General features: G+C 49.9%; 1 protein-coding gene across 1 annotated transcript in view; it reads left to right on the forward strand.

The window, feature by feature from the left end:
• Nucleotides 1-249: 249 nt before the first annotated feature.
• Nucleotides 250-22,495, forward strand: part of LOC147105629 (von Willebrand factor-like) — a 40,398-nt gene continuing 18,152 nt past the window's right edge. The window contains exons 1-9 of the mRNA XM_086010929.1: nucleotides 250-462; nucleotides 1,090-1,276; nucleotides 1,404-1,526; nucleotides 1,777-1,867; nucleotides 12,418-12,587; nucleotides 18,686-18,742; nucleotides 18,830-18,886; nucleotides 18,974-19,034; nucleotides 21,242-21,286. Coding sequence (XP_085867055.1) covers nucleotides 409-462; nucleotides 1,090-1,276; nucleotides 1,404-1,526; nucleotides 1,777-1,867; nucleotides 12,418-12,587; nucleotides 18,686-18,742; nucleotides 18,830-18,886; nucleotides 18,974-19,034; nucleotides 21,242-21,286 — 845 coding nt within the window. The 5' untranslated portion in view covers nucleotides 250-408. The remainder of the gene's footprint in view (nucleotides 463-1,089; nucleotides 1,277-1,403; nucleotides 1,527-1,776; nucleotides 1,868-12,417; nucleotides 12,588-18,685; nucleotides 18,743-18,829; nucleotides 18,887-18,973; nucleotides 19,035-21,241; nucleotides 21,287-22,495) is intronic.

Genomic DNA, 22,495 nt, shown 5'->3' on the forward strand with positions numbered 1-22,495 from the left:
ACTGTTACACTAAAAGTCTGCAAACAAGAAAAGCCTGAATGTCCTAATAATTTAAAGCCCATCGAAGTAATAAATGAATGTGGCTGCCAGTCTTGGGAATGTGGATGTTAGTATCTTTCGCCTGTTCTAATGACTATATCATTAGACATTATTAGTAGCATTAACACTCATTGTTTTGTTTCCCTCATCACAAAAAAACATGCAAACCGTATTTTGCTTACTTTTTTAGGTGAATGTATCATATTGGGAGACCAACACTATATTACCTTCAATGGGCTAACGTATAAATTCTTCAAGAATTGCACGTATGTTCTTGTGGAAGAATGAGATCCAAAATACAATTTCAGCGTTCTAGTAGATAATTACTTCTGCTTTCCTTCTGTACCCTATTCTTGTCTAAAAGGGCTAATGATTTTTTACAAAAGAGTTGAGATCACAATTTCAACTAATAATAACTATGCGGTAAGTATTCTGACTATTTTTTGTATTACTGCCCAACATCTTGCTTACCTCAATTTAATTGGCCAAATGATTGACTAGTTCGATATATCAATAAAACATTTAAAGGGCAATAACTGATTGAATCCAAATGCATTGTGCGGTCTGATAATAAACTGCACAGTCTAGGCAGTTACTGGTCTGTGCTGAGCTAGCTAGACTGATGGGGCCACAACAATTGGATCACATATCTCTGGGATAGGGATGGGGAAAAATCAGCCAGGTTTTCTGCTCACTGTAATCACTGTGGATAAAATGATAAGGAGAAAAGTAAGATGCTCCCTCCCCTACAATGGCTCCCTCGCCCGCGATTGAATCAGCTCCTGATAATAGCACTGAGATTACACACGAAGATGGCTACTTATATTAGAGGGCTACAGGCACCAATGGGATTGCATCTCAAAATGAGTCAGTGCTTTTGGAGTGGGTAGGGGAGAGAATGAAAATGATATATATATCCCATTAAGTGCATTTGAACAGAGATAACCATCTCATAGTTAACAATGTCCACAATAATCTCCAAAGATTATGAGGCTGTTGCTGGTTTGTGGCATTGATGGTTTGTATAAAATTATGTTTTCAATCTTATAGTTAACGGTTAATGGAAATCAGGAAACCGTTCCCTACATCACAGATGAAATAAGCATTACTGAACTGAACACCAGGAGTGTGCGTATTTATTTTACTGACATTAAAACAATAATCACTGCTGCTCTGAACAGTTTTAAAATCAGAGTGGCAGAAAGATTTTTCTTCAATAATACCCAAGGACAGTGTGGTATGTGGTTTCATGTTTTCATATTTTGTCGTGTGCCACTTTTATGTTTCATTGCAGAGGTAAAGCTGCTGGTGATTTGATGTTTGTCGTGCAATAAGGACAAAGATTGTTCTTTTCTTTCTCTTAGGCTCTTGCACAGATGTTCCCGATGATGATTGCATGAGACCAAATGGGATAATAGAGCCTTCTGATTGCTGCCACAAAACTGCATTCGATTGGAAGGTTGATGTCCCCAATAAGCCGTATTGTAAATCAGTGTGGTAAACCACTGTTAACCTGTACATGCCTGTGCGGTAAACCACTGTTAACCCTGTACAAGTCCAGGCATGTCTCAGCCCCTGGCTCCACCCCTAAGCCCGGGTATAAAGGTGACTCACCACCCTTCCCCCGGGAGCTCTTAGGATGGATTCACTAGCAGAGGCATGCTCTAGTTCTTAGTCAATAAAAGCCTACTTCATTTAAGTCCATCTCGTAGTCTTTGGTATTGTTGATAGCGCATCAATCAGCTCCTCAAAATCAGCCTTGTACTATTGAACCCAGTCCCACGCCATGCTCTCCCATCTCATCTGTATGTGACATCATTTCACAAGAGTATGTAAAGCTTTAAATTGTAATTTAATTTCTTTCAAAATCAGTTTCGAAAGTCTTTATATGCGTATATACCATCAGGGGGTGCCCGGCATTGCCAGGGCAATTTGGGGCCGCGCGGTCTCCCTGCCCCTGTCTGTCCCCTCTCTCTCTCCCTCGCTCTCCCCCTCTCCTCTCCTCTCCCTCCCTCCTGTCCCTCCCCCTCTCTCTGTCCCTCCCTCCCCTCTCCGTGCCTAGCGCCTGAGGCCCGGTGCCGTTGTTAGAGCGGCCGTGCGTGGCCTAGCGTTTGAGGGCCGGCCGAGATCTCGGGCCGAGACGGACCGGAGCTGAGCTCCCGAGGGGATCGCGCGGTTGATGGCCGGCAGCTGCCGCTGAGCTCCCCCGCGGGTGGCGTGGTTGACGGGCGGCCGCTGCCGATGACCCACCCGCTGTGTGTAAACTCACCTGCCACTCCCGGAGTCACAATGTGGGGGTTTGTTTGACTGGTGCTGTCCCTGTGGGGATGAAAAAAATGGCGGCGAAGTTTAGGGAGACTGGAGGATTAGGTCCCGCCCGTGATGCACCGATTGGTCAACCATCAGGTCACTGAACTGTAGGATTGGTCAAGCAGCACGTCACTGAATGCTAATGAGAGGTAGGATTGGTCAACCGGTAATGAGTGGATTTTTTGAGGAATTTTGAACGTTTTATATATACTGTCGGAACAATTTTTGTCTGACCAAAAAGTAAATATGCCTATGAGAGTCCCCTAATGATAAGCTTTCTTTTGATAAAACATATGTGTAGGTACGCTCTATAACTTTTGGTTGTATAGCCGGACAAACAGAAAGACAGAAAGACAGAGGGAAAGACGGAAAGACAGAGGGAAAGACATACCGTTTTATATATATAGATATGAGTGTGTGTGTGTATATATATGTGTGTGTGTGTACATACATATATATACACTAGCTGGAGTGCCCGGCGGTGCCGAGGCTTTTTCGAGGGCATGCTATTGTTGGAAGAGAGAGAGCGACTGGGGGGGGAAGAGAGAGAGCGACTGGGGGGAAGAGAGAGAGCGACTGGGGGGGAAGAGAGAGAGCGACTGGGGGGGGAAGAGAGAGAGCGACTGGGGGGGAAGAGAGCGACTGGGGGGGAAGAGAGAGAGCGACTGGGGGGAAGAGAGAGAGCGACTGGGGGGAAGAGAGAGAGCGACTGGGGGGGCAGAGAGAGAGCTGATGTGCCTCAATAATTCCGAGACTCGATGTTAGCGAAACAAAACAAGGCTTTTATTAACTTAGAAGGTAACACGCAGTGGCGAGAGGTATCTTCCATCTGGAGGTCTGCAGTACTGGATATGAGGCCAGACTGAGCTTGCTTACATAAGGGCCAGGTATGGGCGGAGCCCTACACACAATACATTACAATATACAATACAATGGTGAGGAGACGGAACTGAGGTAAGGGAACTGAAACCTGAAACCAACCACAGTCACAGGCAGTGATGAATGGAATATTTCATCACATTCACCCCTTCTATAGATTTAGTCTGCTCGGGGGTTTGATAGTCCTCTGCGACCGACGTGGCTGTTGTGGTGTCGCGGGTGTCGGCTGGGTGTCCCCGGTGGCCTCCTGGGTCTCTGCCGGGGGTGCCGCCAGGGTTGTTGAAGGGGTAGTTGGTGGGGGTGCCGTTGGTCGATGTTCTTCCGGGGGTGATGAAAGAATCGTGGGTGGGTGAGAGTTGCTGTGATCGTTGTTGTTGCTATTGCCGTGGTTGTTGTCGTTACCGGCTGGGGCGACGTCTTTTATGGACACGGTGTCCTCCCTTCCGTCGGCGTGCCGGACATACGCGTATTGGGGGTTGGCGTGGAGTAGGTGCACTGGCTCCACGAGAGGGTCCGTCTTGTGGCCCCTCACATGCCTTCGCACGAATACCAGACCTGGGGTGGAGAGCCATGACGGCATGGATACGCCTGAGGTGGATTTCCGGGGAAAGACAAACATTCGTTCATGAGGCGTGGCATTAGTGGCAGTACACAATAGCGACCGTATCGAATGGAGCACATCTGAGAGGACTTCCTGCCAGCGGGAGATAGGGAGGCCCTTGGTCCTTAGAGCTAGAGTGACTGCTTTCCATACTGTCCCGTTCTCTCGCTCCACTTGACCGTTACCCCGGGGGTTGTAGCCGGTGGTACGGCTCGTGGCGATCCCCCTGGACAGCATGTACTGGCGTCGCTCTTCACTCATGAAGGACGCCCCCCTATCCGTATGGATGTAGCTCGGCATACCGAACAGGCAGAACAGGCTGTTGAGGCATTTAATGACCGTGGCGCTGGTCATGTCTGGGCAGGGGAAGGCGAATGGGAAACGGGAGTATTCGTCCACGATGTTCAGGAAGTAAACATTGCGGTCGACTGACAGGAGGGGGCCCTTGAAATCTAAGCTGAGCCGCTCAAAGGGCCGTGTAGCTTTGATTAAGTGGGCTCTATCTGGGCGGTAGAACCGAGGCTTGCACTCAGCGCAAGTGCGGCAGTTCCTGGTCAGAGACCGAACTTCCTCAATCGAGTAGGGTAAGTTACGGGACTTTATGAAGTGGAACAGCCGCGTGACCCCTGGGTGGCAGAGGTCATTGTGGAGGGTCTGTAGCCGATCCCCGGTGGCGCTGGCACACATCCCTCGTGAGAGGACGTCAGGGGATTCGTTAAGGGCCCCTGGCCGGTAAATGATGTCATACTCGAAGGTGGAGAGCTCGATCCGCCATCTAAGAATCTTATCATTTTTAATCTTCCCCCTCTGTTTATTATTGAACATAAACGCTACCGACCGCTGGTCGGTAAGTAGGGTGAAGCGTTTGCTGGCTAGGTAGTGGCGCCAGTGGCGCATTGCCTCCACGATGGCTTGGGCCTCCTTTTCTACGGAGGAGTGTCTGATCTCGGGCCCTTGGAGGGTCCTCGAGAAGAAAGCTACGGGCCGCCCCGCCTGGTTGAGGGTGGCCGCCAAGGCAAAGTCAGATGCATCACTTTCCACTTGAAAGGGAGTGTTCTCGTCCACTGCCTGTAGCGTGGCCCGCTCAATATCCTGCTTAATGCTTTTGAAGGCAGCGTGGGCCTCAGCAGAGAGCGGAAAAGAGGATGCTTTCAAGAGGGGGCGGGCTTTGTTGGAGTAGTTGGGGACCCATTGGGAATAATAAGAAAATAACCCCAGACACCTTTTCAGGGCTTTGGGAGTGTTGGGCAGGGGCAGCTCCCGTAGGGGGCACAATCGGTCGGGGTCTGGTCCGATTTCCCCATTCTCCACCACGCTGCCTAGTATGCAGAGACGCGTGGTGTTGAAAACGCACTTGTCCTCGTTGTAGGTGAGGTTGAGTTTTTGTGCGGTTTTCAGGAACCTCTCGAGGTTCGAGTCGTGATCCTGCTGGTTGTGACCACAGATGGTGACGTTGTCGAGGTAGGGGAAGGTTGCCTGCAAGTGGTGGTCATCGACCATGCGGTCCATCTCCCTCTGGAAGACCGAGACCCCATTCGTCACCCCAAAGGGGACTCTGAGGAATTGGTAGAGGCGTCCGTTCGCCTCGAAGGCGGTGTACGGGCGGTCCTCTGGTCTGATAGGGAGCTGGTGGTACGCTGACTTGAGGTCGATGGTGGAGAACACCTGGTATTGGGCGATTTGGTTCACCATTTCTGATATGCGGGGTAGCGGGTAGGCGTCTAGTTGGGTGTACCTGTTGATCGTTTGGCTATAGTCGATCACCATCCGTTTCTTCTCGCTACCCCTTACCACTACCACTTGGGCGCGCCACGGGCTGTTGCTGCGTTCAATAATGCGCTCTTTCAGGAGCCTGTCTACCTCGGTCGCGATAAACCGCCTGTCCTCCCAGCTGTACCTCCTGCTTTTGGTCGCTATTGGCCGGCAGTTAGGGGTAAGGTTCGCGAATAGCGAAGGCGGCTTTACCTTCAGGGTAGCCAGACCGCACACTGTGAGGGGCGGCTGGGACCCACCGTACTTGAGCGTGATGCTTTGGTGGTTGCACTGGAAATCCAGGCCCAAGATCACGCTCGCACATAGATTCTTCATGATTAATACTTTAAAATTATCGTATACAGTTCCGTTAATGGACAATTGTACCGTGCAGTAACCCAGAATGGTCGATGTCTGGGTTTTATCAGCCATAGAGATGGTACCCTGAGTAGGGACCACCTTTAGGGAGAGTTGTTGTGCCAGTTCAGGGTGGATAAAACTCTCCGTGCTTCCACTGTCAATTAAACATTTAACCCGGCACCCGTTTACCTCGATGTCCACCATTGATTTGGATAGCGGGTGCGGCCTGGTCTGGTCCACTGTGACCGATGCCACTGTAGGGCCCTGATCGAGACAAGATGGCGTCCACGCTGTCTGCTCATGAGATGGCGGACCCCACGAGGTCGGGCAAGATGGCGTCCAAGATGGCCGCTCCCACGGCGCACACGCGGCGGTGGCGGGTTTTCCGGCGGGGTTCCCTCTGCACACCTTCCCGAAGTGCCCCTTCTTACCACACTTAAAGCAGGTGGTGCCTTTCGCCGGGCACAGGTTTCTGGTGTGCTTTGGCTGCCCGCAGAAGTAGCAGTTGGGTCCCCGACGCGTCGCGGCTGTCGTAGGGCTTCTGGGGGGAGAGCGGGGCCCCGACGGTGTCGGGCTGCCGGGCGGGGAAGATGCCTTCCAAGATGGCGGCGCCCTTGGTGCACACGTGGCGGCGTGGACGGCGCGGGCTGAAGAGTAGGCGTCCGAGTTTCTCTGGGCCACATCCAGGGATCGCGCGGTGTCCGCAGCCTGTTTCAGGTCCAATCCCGTTTTTTCCAGCAGTCTCTGCCGGATGTAAGTGGAGCTGAGGCCTGTGATAAAGGCATCGCGAACAAGCTCGTCAGTGTACACTGCGGCTTTTACATCTTGGCACTTGCAGTCTTTGCCAAGCATTTTCAGGGTGCCTAGGAACTCCTCCACCGATTCCCCAGGTCGCTGTGCGCGAGTAGCGAGCAGATGCCTAGCATACACCTCATTCGTAGGCTGCTGGTAATGCACCTTTAAGATGTCGCAGGCGGCCAGGTACGTGTCGGCGTCTTGGATGAGGGGGTAAACCCGGTGGCTTACCCAATTCCGCAGAATTCCGAGTTTCATACTCGCAGCGTCTGTAGCGTCTTTGACGGCTGCGGAATTGTCCAGGAAGAATTCCATACACATAAACCAGTGTCCGAAGCGTGCCGATGCGTCCAAAGCATGCTGGTCCAAATCCAAACGTTCGGGTTTTAGGAGTTGATCCATTGTGTTGAAAAATAAGTTAATAAAATTGATGTGCCTCAATAATTCCGAGACTCGATGTTAGCGAAACAAAACAAGGCTTTTATTAACTTAGAAGGTAACACGCAGTGGAGAGAGGTATCTTCCATCTGGAGGTCTGCAGTACTGGATATGAGGCCAGACTGAGCTTGCTTACATAGGGGCCAGGTATGGGCGGAGCCCTACACACAATACATTACAATATACAATACAATGGTGAGGAGACGGAACTGAGGTGAGGGAACTGAAACCTGAAACCAACCACAGTCACAGGCAGTGATGAATGGAATATTTCATCACAAGAGCAACTGGGGGGGAAGAGAGAGAACGACTGGGGGGGAAGAGAGAGAGCGACTGGGGGGAAGAGAGAGAGTGACTGGGGGGAAAGAGAGAGCGACTGGGGGGGAAGAGAGAGAGTGACTGGGGGGGAAGAGAGAGAGCGACTGGGGGGAAGAGAGAGAGTGACTGGGGGGAAGAGAGAGAGCGACTGGGGGGGAAGAGAGAGAGCGACTGGGGGGAAGAGAGAGAGCGACTGGGGGGAAGAGAGAGAGCGACTGGGGGGGAAGAGAGAGAGCGACTGGGGGGAAGAGAGAGAGCGACTGGGGGAGAAGAGAGTGAGCGACTGGGGGGGAAGAGAGAGAGCGACTGGGGGGAAGAGAGAGAGCGACTGGAGGGGAAGAGAGAGAGCGACTGGGGGGGAAGAGAGAGAGCGACTGGGGGGAAGAGAGAGAGCGATTGGGGGTGAAGAGAGAGAGCGACGGGGGGGAAGAGAGAGAGCGACTGGGGGGAAGAGAGAGAGCGACTGGGGGGGAAGAGAGAGCGCGACTGGGGGGGGAAGAGAGAGAGCGACTGGGGGGGGAAGAGAGAGAGTGACTGGGGGGGAAGAGAGAGAGCGACTGGGGGGGAAGAGAGAGAGCGACGGGGGGGAAGAGAGAGAGCGACTGGGGGGGAAGAGAGAGAGCGACGGGTGGAAGAGAGAGAGAGACGGGGGGAAGGTGGCCCGATGGACCCCTGCGAAGGAAGGAAGAAGGTAAGCTCTCCCTCCCTGTCCCACCCCCTCACTCTTTCCCTCCCTCCCCCTCTCTCTCCCTCCCCCTCACTCTTTCCCTCCCTCACCCTCTCTCTCCCTCCCCGTCTCTCCCTGCTTTACTCTCTCTCTCCCCCCCTGTCCTCTCCCTCCCTCCTCCTCTCCCCCTGTCCTCTCCCTCCCTCCCTCCCCCTCTCCTCACCCTCTCCCTCCCTCACCCTCTCTCTCTCCCTCCCCATCTCTCCCTGCTTTACTCTCTCTCCCTCCCTCCCTCTCCCCTCCCCCCTCTCCATCTCCCCTCCCCCACCCTCTATCTCCCCTCCCCCCACCCTCTCTCTCTCCCCTCCCCCACCCTCTCTCTCTCCCCTCCCCCACCCTCTCTCTCTCCCCTCCCCCCACCCTCTCTCTCTCCCCTCCCCCCACCCTCTCTCTCTCCCCTCCCCCACCCTCTCTCTCTCCCCTCCCCCCACCCTCTCTCTCTCCCCTCCCCCCACCCTCTCTCTCTCCCCCCCCACCCTCTCCCCCTCCCCCCCACCCTCTCCCCCTCCCCCCACCCTCTCTCTCTCCCTCCTCCCCCACCCCTCTCTCTCTCCCCCCACCCTCTCTCTCTCCCCCCTCCCCCCACCCTCTCCCTCTCCCCCCTCCCCCCATCCTCTCCCTCTCCCCCCTCCCCCCACCCTCTCTCTCTCCCCTCCACCTCCTTGCCCCTCTCCTCTCTCCCTCCCTGCCCCTCTCCTCACTCTCCCTCTCCCTCCCCCTTTCCCTGTCCTCTCCCTCTCCTCCCTCCCTATTTCTCTGTCTCTCTGACATCTGTCTGTTGACTGTTCCCCTCTGCTACTCCAGGCCCCGCCGTCCGCCCGCTCTCCGGGGCAAGGTAAGAGCCGGGCTCCGGCCCCACACCCACACCGCCAGGGATCAGCACCCGGGGAACCCACCCGCCGCCCAACATGAACAACAAACGCTCTCCTCACCTGTCACGGAGTTAAAATCTCCGAAAGTGGCCACGGTGCTCAAGGCCTCTTCCCCGTGCATTCAGGAGGCGCGGGGAAGAGAGAGAGAGACTGGGGGGGGGAGAGTGAGACGCCGCCACGCACGTGCTCCGCGGAGCTCCGTGCCGCCACCACCGCACCAGCCTTTACTAAGATGGCAGTAGCGACGCTCGGCTGAGGCCTGCCCCTCCAGCCTCCACAAAGATGGCGGTGATCGGAGGCCGCTTGTTGACTGGGGCCGGGAGGTGCCTAGCTCGGGCATGGGTGCGGAGGAGAGGCCCAGGCTTCGAGGCCTACAAAAACGGTGAAAGGTAGGAAAGTTATAGAGGTTAGAGAAAAGATGTACAAATTAATTAACATTTTTTAAAAACAATTTGTGTTTTAGAAGCAACTTTTTTTTTGCTGGAAATGTATATTTGAAAAGAAACATGCAGAAAGCGGGAAAAAGAAATGAACAGATTGGAACCAAGATGGCGGCCGCTCACCTCGGTTCAGAACGATAAGGCCCGCCCACACACGCACCGATTGGTCGACCGTCATGTCACCGAAGCGTAGGATTGGTCAATCGTCCTGTCGCTCGACTCTAGGAGGGCCCGCACGCGCGATGAACCCGCCACGCAGCGATTGGTCGACCGTCGGGTCGCTCGACCGTACGATTGGTCGACCTTAATGTCACTCTATGCTAATGAGTGGAATTTTGAACGTTTTTTGGATACCGCGGGTGCAATTTTTGTCTCGCCGAAACGTAAATACGCTTATGACCGTTCCGGAATCGTAAGCTTTCTTTTGATGTAACGCACGTGTAGGTACGCTCTATAACTTTAGAGTGTATAGCCGGACAGACACACTGAAGGACAGACAGACAGACAGATTGATCCTTTTATATACATATAGATAGATAGATGCACATATATACACGGATTGATTCTGTGACTGGGCGCCTTCTGTGGGGAGCGGTGCTCACAGAAAGTGCAGGGGGAAGTCTTGGGGCCCCCAGCCTGTGATTTCCGTGCATTAATTTGACCTGCGCTCTCTCCGAGCATCAGTTCTCACTACAAGCCTCCACTTGTGGAATTATTCCCTGCTATTTAAAAGGTCATTTTGAGGGATAATGCGTTAGGTATAATCTTGGGCCTCGAGATTTCCCCAGATGGTGGTTTCCAATCTCACAATGCCATTGTGGGGAAATACTGAGTGTAAATAATTTTACCACCGTTAACCATTCATTCATCTCATTGCTGTCTGTTGCGCATTGCTGACATAAAATAGCTACTACATTTGCCTTCATAGCAGCCACTACGGGGGTTGGGGAGGGGGAGGGGCGGCGATGTGGGGCGGGGTGGGGGGAGAACTCGGCTCCCATCAGATGCGAGTATTTGGCTGAATGTCAACCCAGTATTCAGAGACTGGACTCTTCCCTGCTCGCCAGGAGACATTGGCCCAGAAATTCGGGTCGGGGGCTTCCCGCGGGTGTAAGCCCCCGACCTGCAGTGCTTGTGTATCCCAGGGGCGCAGTTAGTTCGCTGCATCCCCTGGGATCACGTGGGCCATGGGGAGCCAATCGGAGCAGGGAAGTGCCCATTCATGAGTTTGACAGGAAGAGCTGTCAAAACTTAGAAATACTACGGGCCCCAAAACATCACCAAAACTTCAAATAAATTATTTTTAAATCACATTTTTAAATCTATATATATAAACGGATCGTTCTGTCTGTCTGTCTATCTGTCTGTCTGTCCTTCTGTCTGTCTGTCCTTCTGTCTGTCCTCACGTGTGCGTCTGTCCGGCTATGCACTCGAAAGTTATAGAGCGTACCTACGCGCGCGTTACCTCCAAAGAAAGCTTACGCTTCCGGGACGGTCGTAAGCGTATTTACTTTTCGGTCGGACGAAAATTGTTCGCGCCTTATGCAAAAAACCTTCAAAATTAAACTCATTATCTGCGATTTAGCATTGATTGACTGACGTCAAGGTTCGACCAATCCTGTGCTGTCACGATTGACCAATCCTTCAGTACAGTCCCCTGATGGTTGGCCAATCGGTGTGTGTGTGTGGGCGGGACTAATCGTTTTCATCTCAGGGATGTGGCAGCCATTGTTTCACTGCTTCCAGCTCAAACTACTTTGATCATCCAGCTTTGAAAAAGTTAGTATCTCTTTTAAAAATAACATAAGATTTACCAAAAATGTTTTATAAGTACTTTCACTTTCATCTTTCAAGGTATTAAAAGGTAGAAATGTTGCCCGGCAGCAGATTGAGAGAGGGACACAGACAGGGCCCAAAAGCCTGGGACTCGATTTAAAATGTTGCCCGGCAGCAGATTCACAGAGGGACACAGAGAGGCCCCAAAGCCTGGGACTCGATTTAAACCGCCCGGCCCAAAACAGCCCTGGCAAAGCCAGGCTCCCCCAGCTAGTAAACTATAAATTACATGAAATAACTATTTTAAACAATAATTTAAATTTTTGAAAAAAATAATTTTATTTTCTAACGGGGCTAAAAATAAACTTACCTTGCTTTAAAGTATTTAAAAATGATAAACCTGTGGGAAAAACATTTTAATTTTAATTAATCCACCACTTACCTTGTAAAAAGCAGGCCTTACGCCTGCTTTTTAAATGTGTAACTTCTGCAGACTTACTCTCTCGGGAAAACCTGTAAAAAAAAACCGAAATTCGATGCGCACGCGCAGCCTCTCCAGCGCATGCGTTCGAACTCTGAACCCCTTCGTTCAGGGGAACGGAAGTGCCGGTTTCCTGCGCATGCGCAGTGCATGCAGGAAACCGGCACTTCCATTGGGCCTTCACCCGTGGAGACCTGAATTTCTGGGCCACTATCTTCCCGGCTTCTAACCCTTTCCTTTGCCAACTCAACCTCGTGTCCTTCCCTTGCCAATCTGCTCCACAGACACCACTTCCCCATCCTTGGAATGAGAAGCACAATGGGAGATTCACTGGTAATATATTAACTTGCAACTGCACACACATCTGTAAGCTGTTTAATGAGATATCGATAAATTGATATTATCTAAAATCTGAAGGTAGATTTCGCTCGACTACTGTTTTGATCATAAATAATTTAGAACAATGTCATTTTAATTAACATTTGATCTAACCAAAATAAAATGCTGTTTTAGGCATCACATAGATGATGCTTATAATATACCAAAAATAAAATTTGAAATTTAATAAGGTGTTGGATAAGATAGTGAGGCTTTCCTTTAGTGATATTTGTGTTTTCCCCTCCTTACAGACCATTTGAAAACTGCAGCAGTACTCAGCTTAAGCCTTACCATGAAAGCTGTATCGATGACCATTGTGAAACCAATTCCACAGAACTTGACTGCAGCAACGTAAAAGCTGCTGCTGACAGCTGTAGAGAAAATGCATGTGTTGACTGGAGATCTTCTGTAGACGGATGTGGTAAGGACTCTAAGTCTAGGAAACAGTCAAATCTTACTTTATTATAAATTTCATGTAGATATTCTATATTGATTTGCATTATAATTTAATAAAAACCTATAATCCAATTTAAAATATGCAGAGACATAGGGGTTGATTTTAATCCTGCGTGGGATTCAGGTTGGGTGTGGGGTGATGGAGCAAGTTCCTGGCCCAGATTTCCAGCCCAGGGCATTTTAACTCCTGGGCCTGACCAGCATGCAGCCGCCGATCAACCTGAAATGGGCGGAAAGCTACAACTGGCCGGCGGGTGGGAGAGGTTCAGGCGGACAGAGGACACAGGCTTGGAGCAAAGGAAAGCATGGGGACAAGCAGGTAAGTCGCAGGGAGGCGGTTTCAGGATGAACTCTTGGGAGCGAGGGGTGAGGGTGGAGTCCAGGGCAGGGGAGCCCACAGGGGAGCCCGCGGGGGAGCACTCCTGCCCCTCCTGGCCCAATAAAGGAAAGATTTCAACTTTCCTTGGAGAGCCTCTTCCTCCTTCTGACAGCTGTTTCAGCCTGGCCGGAAAGTTGTGGTGACTTCCCCACTCAGGCACGACTTAAACTCCAATCAGGATCCCATTGACGTATTGGGAGCCCAATTAGCATAAATGTATGAGGCTGCGGCCTGCTTCCAGTGAGAGCCTCAGCTACTGAACTGTACTGAGCAGTTAACATGGTGGCCAGCGGGATTCCACTGGGAATGGGGTGGAAAGGCTGAATGCTCCATTTCAAAGGCCACACCCCCCACCCAACGCTCAGTTGCTGCTGGGTGTGTTGGGATAAAATTCACACCATAATTTTGACATCCTCCATTCAGAATCCTCTCACCCACCCAACCTTCTCTGTTCCAATGAAAAATGACCCAATTTTTAAACCTTTTTCATAACCTTCCATTCCTTCTATCAGCCAAGTGAATCTTTATTGTAACCTTTCCTTTCCTATAATGGGTGACCGGAACTATATGCAATACTCAACTGTAAGCTAACCAATGTCTTGTACAAATTCAACATCACATCATTGTGTCGACTCAGCTCCAAGGTTTTGGGTTGAAGGCCCACTACAGGACTTGTGTACATAATCTAGGGTGAGACTTCAATGCAGCACTGCAGGAATGCTGCATTTTTGGAGGTGTAGTCTTTCAGATGAGGTGTTAAACCAAGGCCCCGTCTGCCTGTTCAGGTGGAGATTTTGGGGGAGAAATTCGGTTGGTTAGCGCTTCCTGTTAGTGCCCAGCGGGGGCGCTAATGAAGTATAGCTGGGGCAAGGTGAATCCAGCACCGCATGCCAAATCCATTCAATGCTTAGCGCCGCCGCTAACAATTAGCACATGGGGCTTTAGCGCCATGCAGATTGTGACGTCAGTGAGCGTGCAACGCTCACTCAGTGCCCGATCTGCCAAATTGATTATCGCCACCTGCCTTAGCGCCTTGCTCTGACAATGACAGGAAGAGGAGGCATGAAGCAGGTGGATGGCGGTTCCAGGGGCACTATTTAAAAGGATGAGTCGCAGCTGTCAGTTTAGTGCTGTTTCACTGCTTCCTTGTCCATTTATGTTGTGGAAGAGTTTACTTCAGTCAATTAAAAGTTCTTTAGTATCAGGAGTGTTGTGGCTACTAAAAATTTGTTACATTTATTCGGACAAAATTTCAAAGTGTTACACATCGCTACCTTAATGAGGGCTGTATTGGCAGTCGATCTCGCCCTCCAGGATCTACTGCGGAGGGAGCACAGGCAACGAGAAAGATTGCAAGATGTGACCAGAGGGAGGAGGAGGCCATCGGGGCTCTCAACAGGAGGCCTTACCCTTCGTGGGCATTCCGAGAGCATTTCTCCTACCTCCAATTAAGCGAGGAGCAGTGTATTAGAAGGTTCTGCTTCAGCAAGGATGTGGTCACCGAACTCTGCCACCTCCTGCAACCAGACCTCGAGCATCAGATCAGGTCGACCACGGCTCTCTCAGTGGCACCGTTGCCCTCAATTTCTTCGCCAACAGTTCCTTCCAGTCTGCAATAGGAGATATAGCGAACATCCCGCAGTTCGCCATCCATCGCTGCATCCAGGAGGTCACAGAGGCTCTCTACAGTAGGAGAAGGGACTACATTTCCTTTCCTATCACTAGAGAGAAGCAGGACGAACGTGCATGTGGCTTTGCCAGGATAACGGGCTTCCCCATGGTGCAGGGCATCATTGACTGCACCCACGTGGCTTTGCGGGCACCGCATAACGATCCTGAAATCTTCCATAACAACAAAGGCTACCACTCACTTAATGTGCAGTTGGTGTGTGACCACAGACAGCGAATCCTCAATATGAATGCCCGCTATCCTGGCAGCAGCCACAATACCTTCATCCTATGCCAGACCGGTGTGCCAGCACTCCTCCAGCCGCCACATGAAAATCGCGGCTGGCTGGTCGGAGACAAGGGCCAACCGCCCTCCACCTGGCTATTGACTCCACTCTGCAACCCCAGCTTTCCTGCTCAGCACTCATATAATGAGAGCCATGCTGCCACCAGGAACATCATCGAGCACACCACCAGAGTGCTCAAGCAATAGTTCCACTGGCTTGACCGCTCGGGAGGAGCCCTCCGGTACTCACCGGAGCAGGTGTCCCATTTCACCGTAGTCTGCTGCATGCTCCACAATCTGGCCATCATGAGGGCCCAGCCCTTTCCACCAGGGATTGTAGGACCACCTCAGGAGGAGGGAGAGGAGGACGAGGACGAGGAGGAAGAGGAGCGAGGGAGGAAGCACCCATCAATTGACCTTCTGGAAGGGCGGTCCGTGACCACCTCATCAGACTGTGATTCCAATAAATTAAACCCCAGATCCCTGTTGCTCACCACATCCCCATCATTCCATCCCTGTCACAGGCCATATCACAGCGCAAAGCTGAAATGAGAGACACCACAAAATCATCCAACGCTAATTAAGAAATTTATCAATAATCAGTGAACACATATTTGCAACAACAATATTAACTATTAGCCCTTGTGCAATCCCTTAGTGCCCCTTGTTACAGTGCCTTTGCCTACTCTCGTGCTCCTACGAAGTTTTGGCCCAGTTGCAGGTGGAAGGCTGCCGAGTGTCTGTGCGGGAGACTTCAGAAGGTCTTGCAGGAGGCCCTCGACCCGCTCTGGGCCTGGAAGGCCTGGCTGTAGACTGCACCACCGCAGCATGGGCGGCAGCAGACTGGGCTGGCTGGATGACAGGCAGGAACAAGGGCAATGGCGGAGTGCCACTGGTGGGAGCAGGAATGCTGTCATCCTGAGAGAGGACAGCAGGTTTCTGCTCCACTGGCCCACTGGCACTCCTGTAGAGGGTGGCACGTGGGCTCAGTCAGCTATGCCTCTGACTGCCCGTGAGCGGTTTGAATCGCTCCCACGCCCCTGAGGTTCTCGACACCGGACTTAGGTACAGGTAGCGATATAGAAAAGACTCGAGTAGACAGGTGGTTTGGATGTAAGCAAAACTCAGGATTTTATTAAACAGAAAAATTAACACAGCCTTATGAGAAGTTACCAGTGTATAAAAACTTACAAGCAAATACAAATAACTATACTTATACAGGGAATGGGGAACACACGGCACATCGAGGGAAAACAACTATCTTAACAATCCCCTTATCCTTATCCCACCCCCTATACCTAACTAGATTAAGCTATGAGGGGCCAGAATTTATGCTCACCAATCAAAAGGGTTTGTTGGACTCAAAACAGCGGTGGGGTTCGGGGTTCGCTCTTGGTGCTCTCTGGAGCCTGCCGTCGTCACGTGGTCTCCGGGTGCTGCAAGGGCGTTGTCTAGGTTCGAGTACCCCAAAGTTAAAGCCTCTGCTTGGGTACTTTACCTTGATGGTTCCTCTTCCTCGGTCGGCAGTTGAAGTTTGCATGAAGATAGTCAAAGATTAGCTGAGACTGAAGGCCCGATGATTCGAAGCCTATCCTCAGTCGTCTTCCTCCGTTCGCCTCCTCAGTTGGTCTTCCTCAGTTGGTCTTCCGCAGTTGGTCTTCCCTCATCACCTCGTCACGCCTCGCCTTGCCTGGCCTGAATTGTCCATGTCCGCCCGATGCAGTGCCTGGGCGATTCCAGATGGAGTGGGGAAAGGCACAGGCAAAGGCCAGGGGGTAAGCGCGGGACAGGGAAAGAGCGACAGCCACGAGGGTGAGGAGCAGGGGAGCAGAGCGAGCAGAGCAGAGAGAGATTGCTACCCGGGGCCTTCAATTATACTCCTTTCGAAAACCCTTATCTGCACGCCAAATCAGGTTAGTTTTTTGCCTTAATCTTGGCGGGCTATTTTAAATAATGGTAGCAATCTATACTAACTGTTTTTAGATGGCCGGTAATCGCATCGACCGGCCCGATAATTGACTTGTTTTGTTATTAATGCACCTTGATGGGCCTGTCCAGCCTCGATGGCTTCCTTAATCTGTTGCCGATTATTTATGCAAATTGCTTGATGGCCTTAACTATAGGCCTAACTGGGTTTAGATTTGTCTCCAATTTGATGTAATGCATAATTCAAAGTCCTGTCTGGTTTTCAAAATGCAAAGTCTCTCTTCACAGAAACTGCAGCCTTGGTTTCGATTTCTCCACGAGCTGCCTGTGTCGCAGAGTCCAAGTTTAAAAATCTCACCGGCTTTCTGCCACGAGGCGTGGACGCCATCTTGGGTACCCCTTTTGACTTAAAATGTCCACGCAGGGTCCCTTTTATTAATAATAACCTTCGGGGAAATGTAGAAATTCTGCAAAATCTTACACACCCCGGGGCAGCACCTCAGCATCACCACCAATCTGCTGGAGCACAGATTGCTGGCCTGCTGCGACACCGTGAAAGCCCCGGTGGATGGTGGTCAACCCAGCCACGATGGCAGCAGTCAGAGCTTGCGTGGCATCAAGTTGAGACTGCATGAGAGCAGTCTGAGAATGGACGGCACCAAGCATAGACTGCATTACAGCACTAAGACCCCCATCCACATCAATGGGGCTGTGGTGGAAAGGGTGGACAGCTTTAAGTTCCTCAGAGTCCACATCACGGAAGACCTCTCCTGGTCCCTCAATACCTCCTCTCTGGTGAAGAAGGCCCAGCAGCGCCTATATTTCCTAAGGAGGCTGAAGGGATGTAACCTGTCACCCCTGATCCTCTCTAACTTTTACCGCTGCACAATAGAGAGCATCCTGACAAACTGTATCACAGTATGGTATGGCAGCTGTAGCTACTATGACCGGAAAGCCCTGCAGCGGGTAGTCAAAACTGCCCAACGCATCACCAGCACCCGGCTACCGACCATAGAGCACATATACCAGAAACGTTGTTTACGGAGGTCACGGTCCATCATCAAAGACCCTACCCACCCCAGCCACAGTCTGTTTGCCCTCCTGCCATCTGGGAGATGCTACAGATGCATTCGCACCCATACGACCAGATTTAGGAACAGCTTCTTTCCCAGGGCTGTCATCCTACTGAACTCTACAAATAAACTCTAAAGCCTGCACATCTGCCAATGCACTTTATTATGGTTATGTTTATGTTAATGTATTACAAGCCAAATGTATGTTGAATGTTTAAATGTCTTAATCTAAATGTACACTCTCGGGAGCCGCAAGCCTACATTTCGTTGTACTGCACTTGTGCACTAACAATGACAATAAAAGTTGATTTGATTTGATTTGATTTGATGTTGTAATAGCTCGACAAGTAAATTACTTTCACAGGCAACTTCGGCAAAACCCGGCTCTGAACGACAACCTTGAAGGGAGTTGTTTGACTGATAATTGGGCAGTAATTATTGATCTGCTGATTGTGTTTGTACTGGCATTTTTAAAGTGCTTTTTCGATTGTGACAAATTACTGATAATCACCTAAATAAAATATATGGGAGTCCATTTATAGCCAACAGTGAATTAATACTTTGGAATATTTTCTCTGCTATGTAGTGCGAACACCAACTACAGTGACAGGCACAAAAACAGCTTCTGAATCAACCATGTCTTGTTAGTGCAGTTCTTCTTCGTCATCACGTGAAATCTATTTAAAGCAATTCGTGCATTAATACTTTGTAATATTTTCTCTGCTCCATAGGGCCAACACCAACTACAGTGACAGGCACACCTACAGCTTCTGAAACTACTATTACTGGTGAGTATAGTTTTACACATTGTCACGTGAAATGTATTTACAGCAATTACCGAATTCATACTTTGTAAAATTTTCTCTGCTACACAGGGCCAACACCAACTACAGTGACAGGCACACCTACAGCTTCTGAAACTACTATTATTGGTGAGTATAGTTTTACACATCGTCATGTGAAATGTATTTACAGCAATTACTGAATTCATACTTTGTAAAATTTTCCCTGCTACATAGGGTCAACAGCAACTACAATGACAGGCACACCTAAAGCTCCTGAAACTACCATCACTAGTAAGTAATGTGTTTCCTCATTGTCACTTGAAATCTACTCTGCCAAAGCTGACCAATAAAGCGTGTTGCTGCTGGAATATCATTGAGGTACTTTTGCTGTTCAATCCATGGATACGTAAGTATATAAATCAGTACAGGTTGAGTTGCTCCATATCACTTTTGATATGTTTATTATGTATTGAAGTTGCTTCTTTCACCCTCTATACTGACATTAGTTTATCATGAAAAACAATTTAGGTGATGCGAAGACTACCATCACAAGTAAGTAATGTGTTTTCTCATTGTCACTTGAAATCCACTCTGCCAAAGCTGACCAATAATGTGTGTAACAACAGAAAATGCTGGAAAAACTCAGCAGGCCAGGCAACATCCGTGGAGAGAAAATAGAGTCAACGTTTCGGGTGAAACCCTTTGTCGAGACTGGAAAAGCACAGGAAATGAAACAGATTCAAAGGCCAGGCTGGGAGAGAACAAAAGAGAAGTGAAGAGTCATTAAGAGGTATTCAAAACGAGTCGAGATGGTGATAGGACTAGTGGAGACAAAAGACAGCTCTAGGTTAGGTGTGAAATGCGCTGGCAGAATGGGAGACAGCTGCCATGTGGGAGCGGAAAAAAAAGTGGGGGGAAAGGGCCAAAACAAAGGTGTGGATAAAAAATAAGTTAAAATGTAATGGGGGCCGAGGTTATGATCTGAAATTGTTGAACTCTATGTTGAGTCCAGAAGGCTGTAAAGTGCCTAATCGGAAGATGAGGTGCTGTTCCTCGAGCTTACGCTGAGCTTCCGTGGAACAATGCAAGAGCCTGAGTACAGTGAGGTCTGAGTGGGAATGGGGCGGTGAATTAAAATGACAGGCGGCCGGAAGCTCGGGGTCATCCTTCTGGACTGAATGGAGGTGTTCTGCAAAGCGGTCACCCAATCTGCGTTTGGTCTCCCCAATGTAGAGGAGACCACATTGTGAGCAGCGAATACAGTACACTAGATTGCAAGAAGTACAAGTAAATCGCTGTTTCACCTGGAAGGGGTGTCTGGGGCCCTGGACAGTGGGAAGGGGGAGGTATAAGGGCAGGTGTTGCATCTCCTGCGCTTGCACGGGAAGGTGAAGGGGAAGAGGTGATAGAGGTGGACAAGGGTGTCTCGGAGGGAGCGGTCCCTATGGAATGCTGAAAGGGGAGGGGAGGGGAAGATGCGTTTGGTGGTGGGATCACTTTGGAGGTGACGGAAATGGCGGAGGATGATCCGTTGAATGTGGAGGCTGGTGGGGTGAAAGGTGAAGACAAGGGGAACCCTATCGTGGTTCCGGGAGGGAGGGGCAGGGGTGAGGGCAGAAGTACGGGAGATAGAATGGATACGGTCAAGGGCCGTGTCAACCACGGTAGAGGGGAATCCTCGGTTGAGGAAAAAGGAAGTCATGTCGGGAGCACTGGTGTGGAAGGTGGCATCATCGGAGCAGATGCAGCGGAGACGGAGAAACTGGGAGAATGGAATAGAGTCCTTACAGGAGGCGGGGTGGGAGGAAGTGTAGTCCAGGTAGCTGTGGGAGTCAGTGGGCTTGTAGTGAATGTTGGCCAATAACCTATCCCCAGAGATGGAGACGGAGAAGTCGAGGAAGGGAAGGGAAGAGTCGGAGATGGACCATGTGAAGATGAGGGAAGGGTGGAAATTGGAGGCAAAGTGAATGAAATTGTCTAGTTCAGGGCGAGAACAGGAAACGGCACCGATACAGTCATCAATGTACCAGAAAAAGAGGTGAGGGAGGGGACCCGAGTAGGACTGGAAGAAAGAGTGTTCCACATATCCCACGAAAAGGCAGGCATAGCTAGGACCCATGCGGGTACCCATAGCAACACTTTTGATTTGGAGGAAATGAGTGGAGTCAAAGGAGAAGTTGTTCAATGTGAGAACAAGTTCAGCCAGGTGGAGGAGGGTAGTGGTGGATGGGGACTGGTTGGACTTCTGTTCAAGGAAGAAGTGGAGCGTGTTGCTGCTGGAATATCATTGAGGTACTTTTGCTGTTCAGTCCATAGATACGTAAGTATATATTATCAGTACAGGTTGATTTGCTCCATATCACTTTTGGTATGTTTATTATGTATTGAAGTTGCTTCTTTCATCCTCTATACTGACATTGGTTTATCATGAAAAACAATTTAGGTGATGACAAATAGCGAAGGCTTGATGTAATCTTTTGAAACCTTTTCTGTGCCCTATAGGAGTAACTGCGAGCACAAGTGTATCGGATTCGACTTTCCCCACTGGTAATTGATGTATATTCATTTTGAGAGTGTATGAACTTAGCAATGAATAGCATTAAGAGACGTGAATGCTGCCTGGTATTCTAAATCACTGGCATTATCCGTTATAGCGTTAGGAAAAGATTAATATAATTCCGTAACTTTAATTTTAACGGATTATTTTTGATGTGTTGCTCTTGCATGGTTGAGAGCAACAATGGCAACATTTTCTACTTGTTAAAATGAGCATGTGTAATCAATACTGCTCTAAATGTACTGAGCAATGGTGAACAGGAGGGTTGGCAGACACTATTTACATTTAGACTCCAAATTCTGACATTTAAGTTTTGGAAGTTCTTTGCAATTTACTTTTGCATTTTTAAGAATTAGGAAATTGCTGTCAATAATGGTAGAAACCTAAATCCACATAGTACCATGAAAAATTATAGATTTCAGGTCAATTGATGGTTACAGTTGTAAGATTCGAAATTTTCAGCAATAATCACGCAAGATAACAGGATAAAATAAGACAGTTTATTGACCAAAGTAAGCTTGCACAGAAAAACCTTTGATGAAAGGGCATACAAAATGGCCACCGGGCCTCGTGATCAGTTTCTGGACCATTTGATTTCTGTTACTGCAAGCCAGACAGGCTTGTGGATTGAAGACAGTGAGCCCGCGAAAGCCAGTATCGGGAAACCGAAACTCAGGGAAACAGCATACATATTCAATGGATTCTAAGTACAAGACAGTTTCAGGCAAGCAGGATGGGGCCCATCAAGATATGGGCGGACAATGCATGAACACTTAAACCCATTTAATGTACAAAGGAGAAACCGTTTAACAGCCATCAAGGGAAATCTCCAGACCGATCAATATGCGAACTGAGTCACGGTGACAATGTAAAAGACATTAAAAGACATTATCGGCCAGGAAGGCCAGTTAAGTTATCACCGGCTCCCGTTACAAGACAAAGTGCCCCTGCAGAGATTTCTGCCCGCCAAAATCTTACAAAGACTGGACTATGATCTGGCGGGAGATAAGGCTGGCCCAAAAAGGGTATAAATATGGATTTTGAAAAGTCCATCAGCGCCTCTTCTACCTCGATAACTTTTTAAAGACGCTTCGGACGGACAATTTCGGTGAAAAGACAACGTGGTCGGTGTTCAGCCAGACAAGGCTCGGCCACAACGGGAAGACGACGAGGGTGGCCCGGGTGCTGTTGTCGGGAGA

This window comes from Somniosus microcephalus, chromosome 17 (assembly GCF_052327205.1).
Source record: "Somniosus microcephalus isolate GS21.2 chromosome 17, FLI_Smic_1.0, whole genome shotgun sequence".
NCBI lineage: Eukaryota > Metazoa > Chordata > Chondrichthyes > Squaliformes > Somniosidae > Somniosus > Somniosus microcephalus.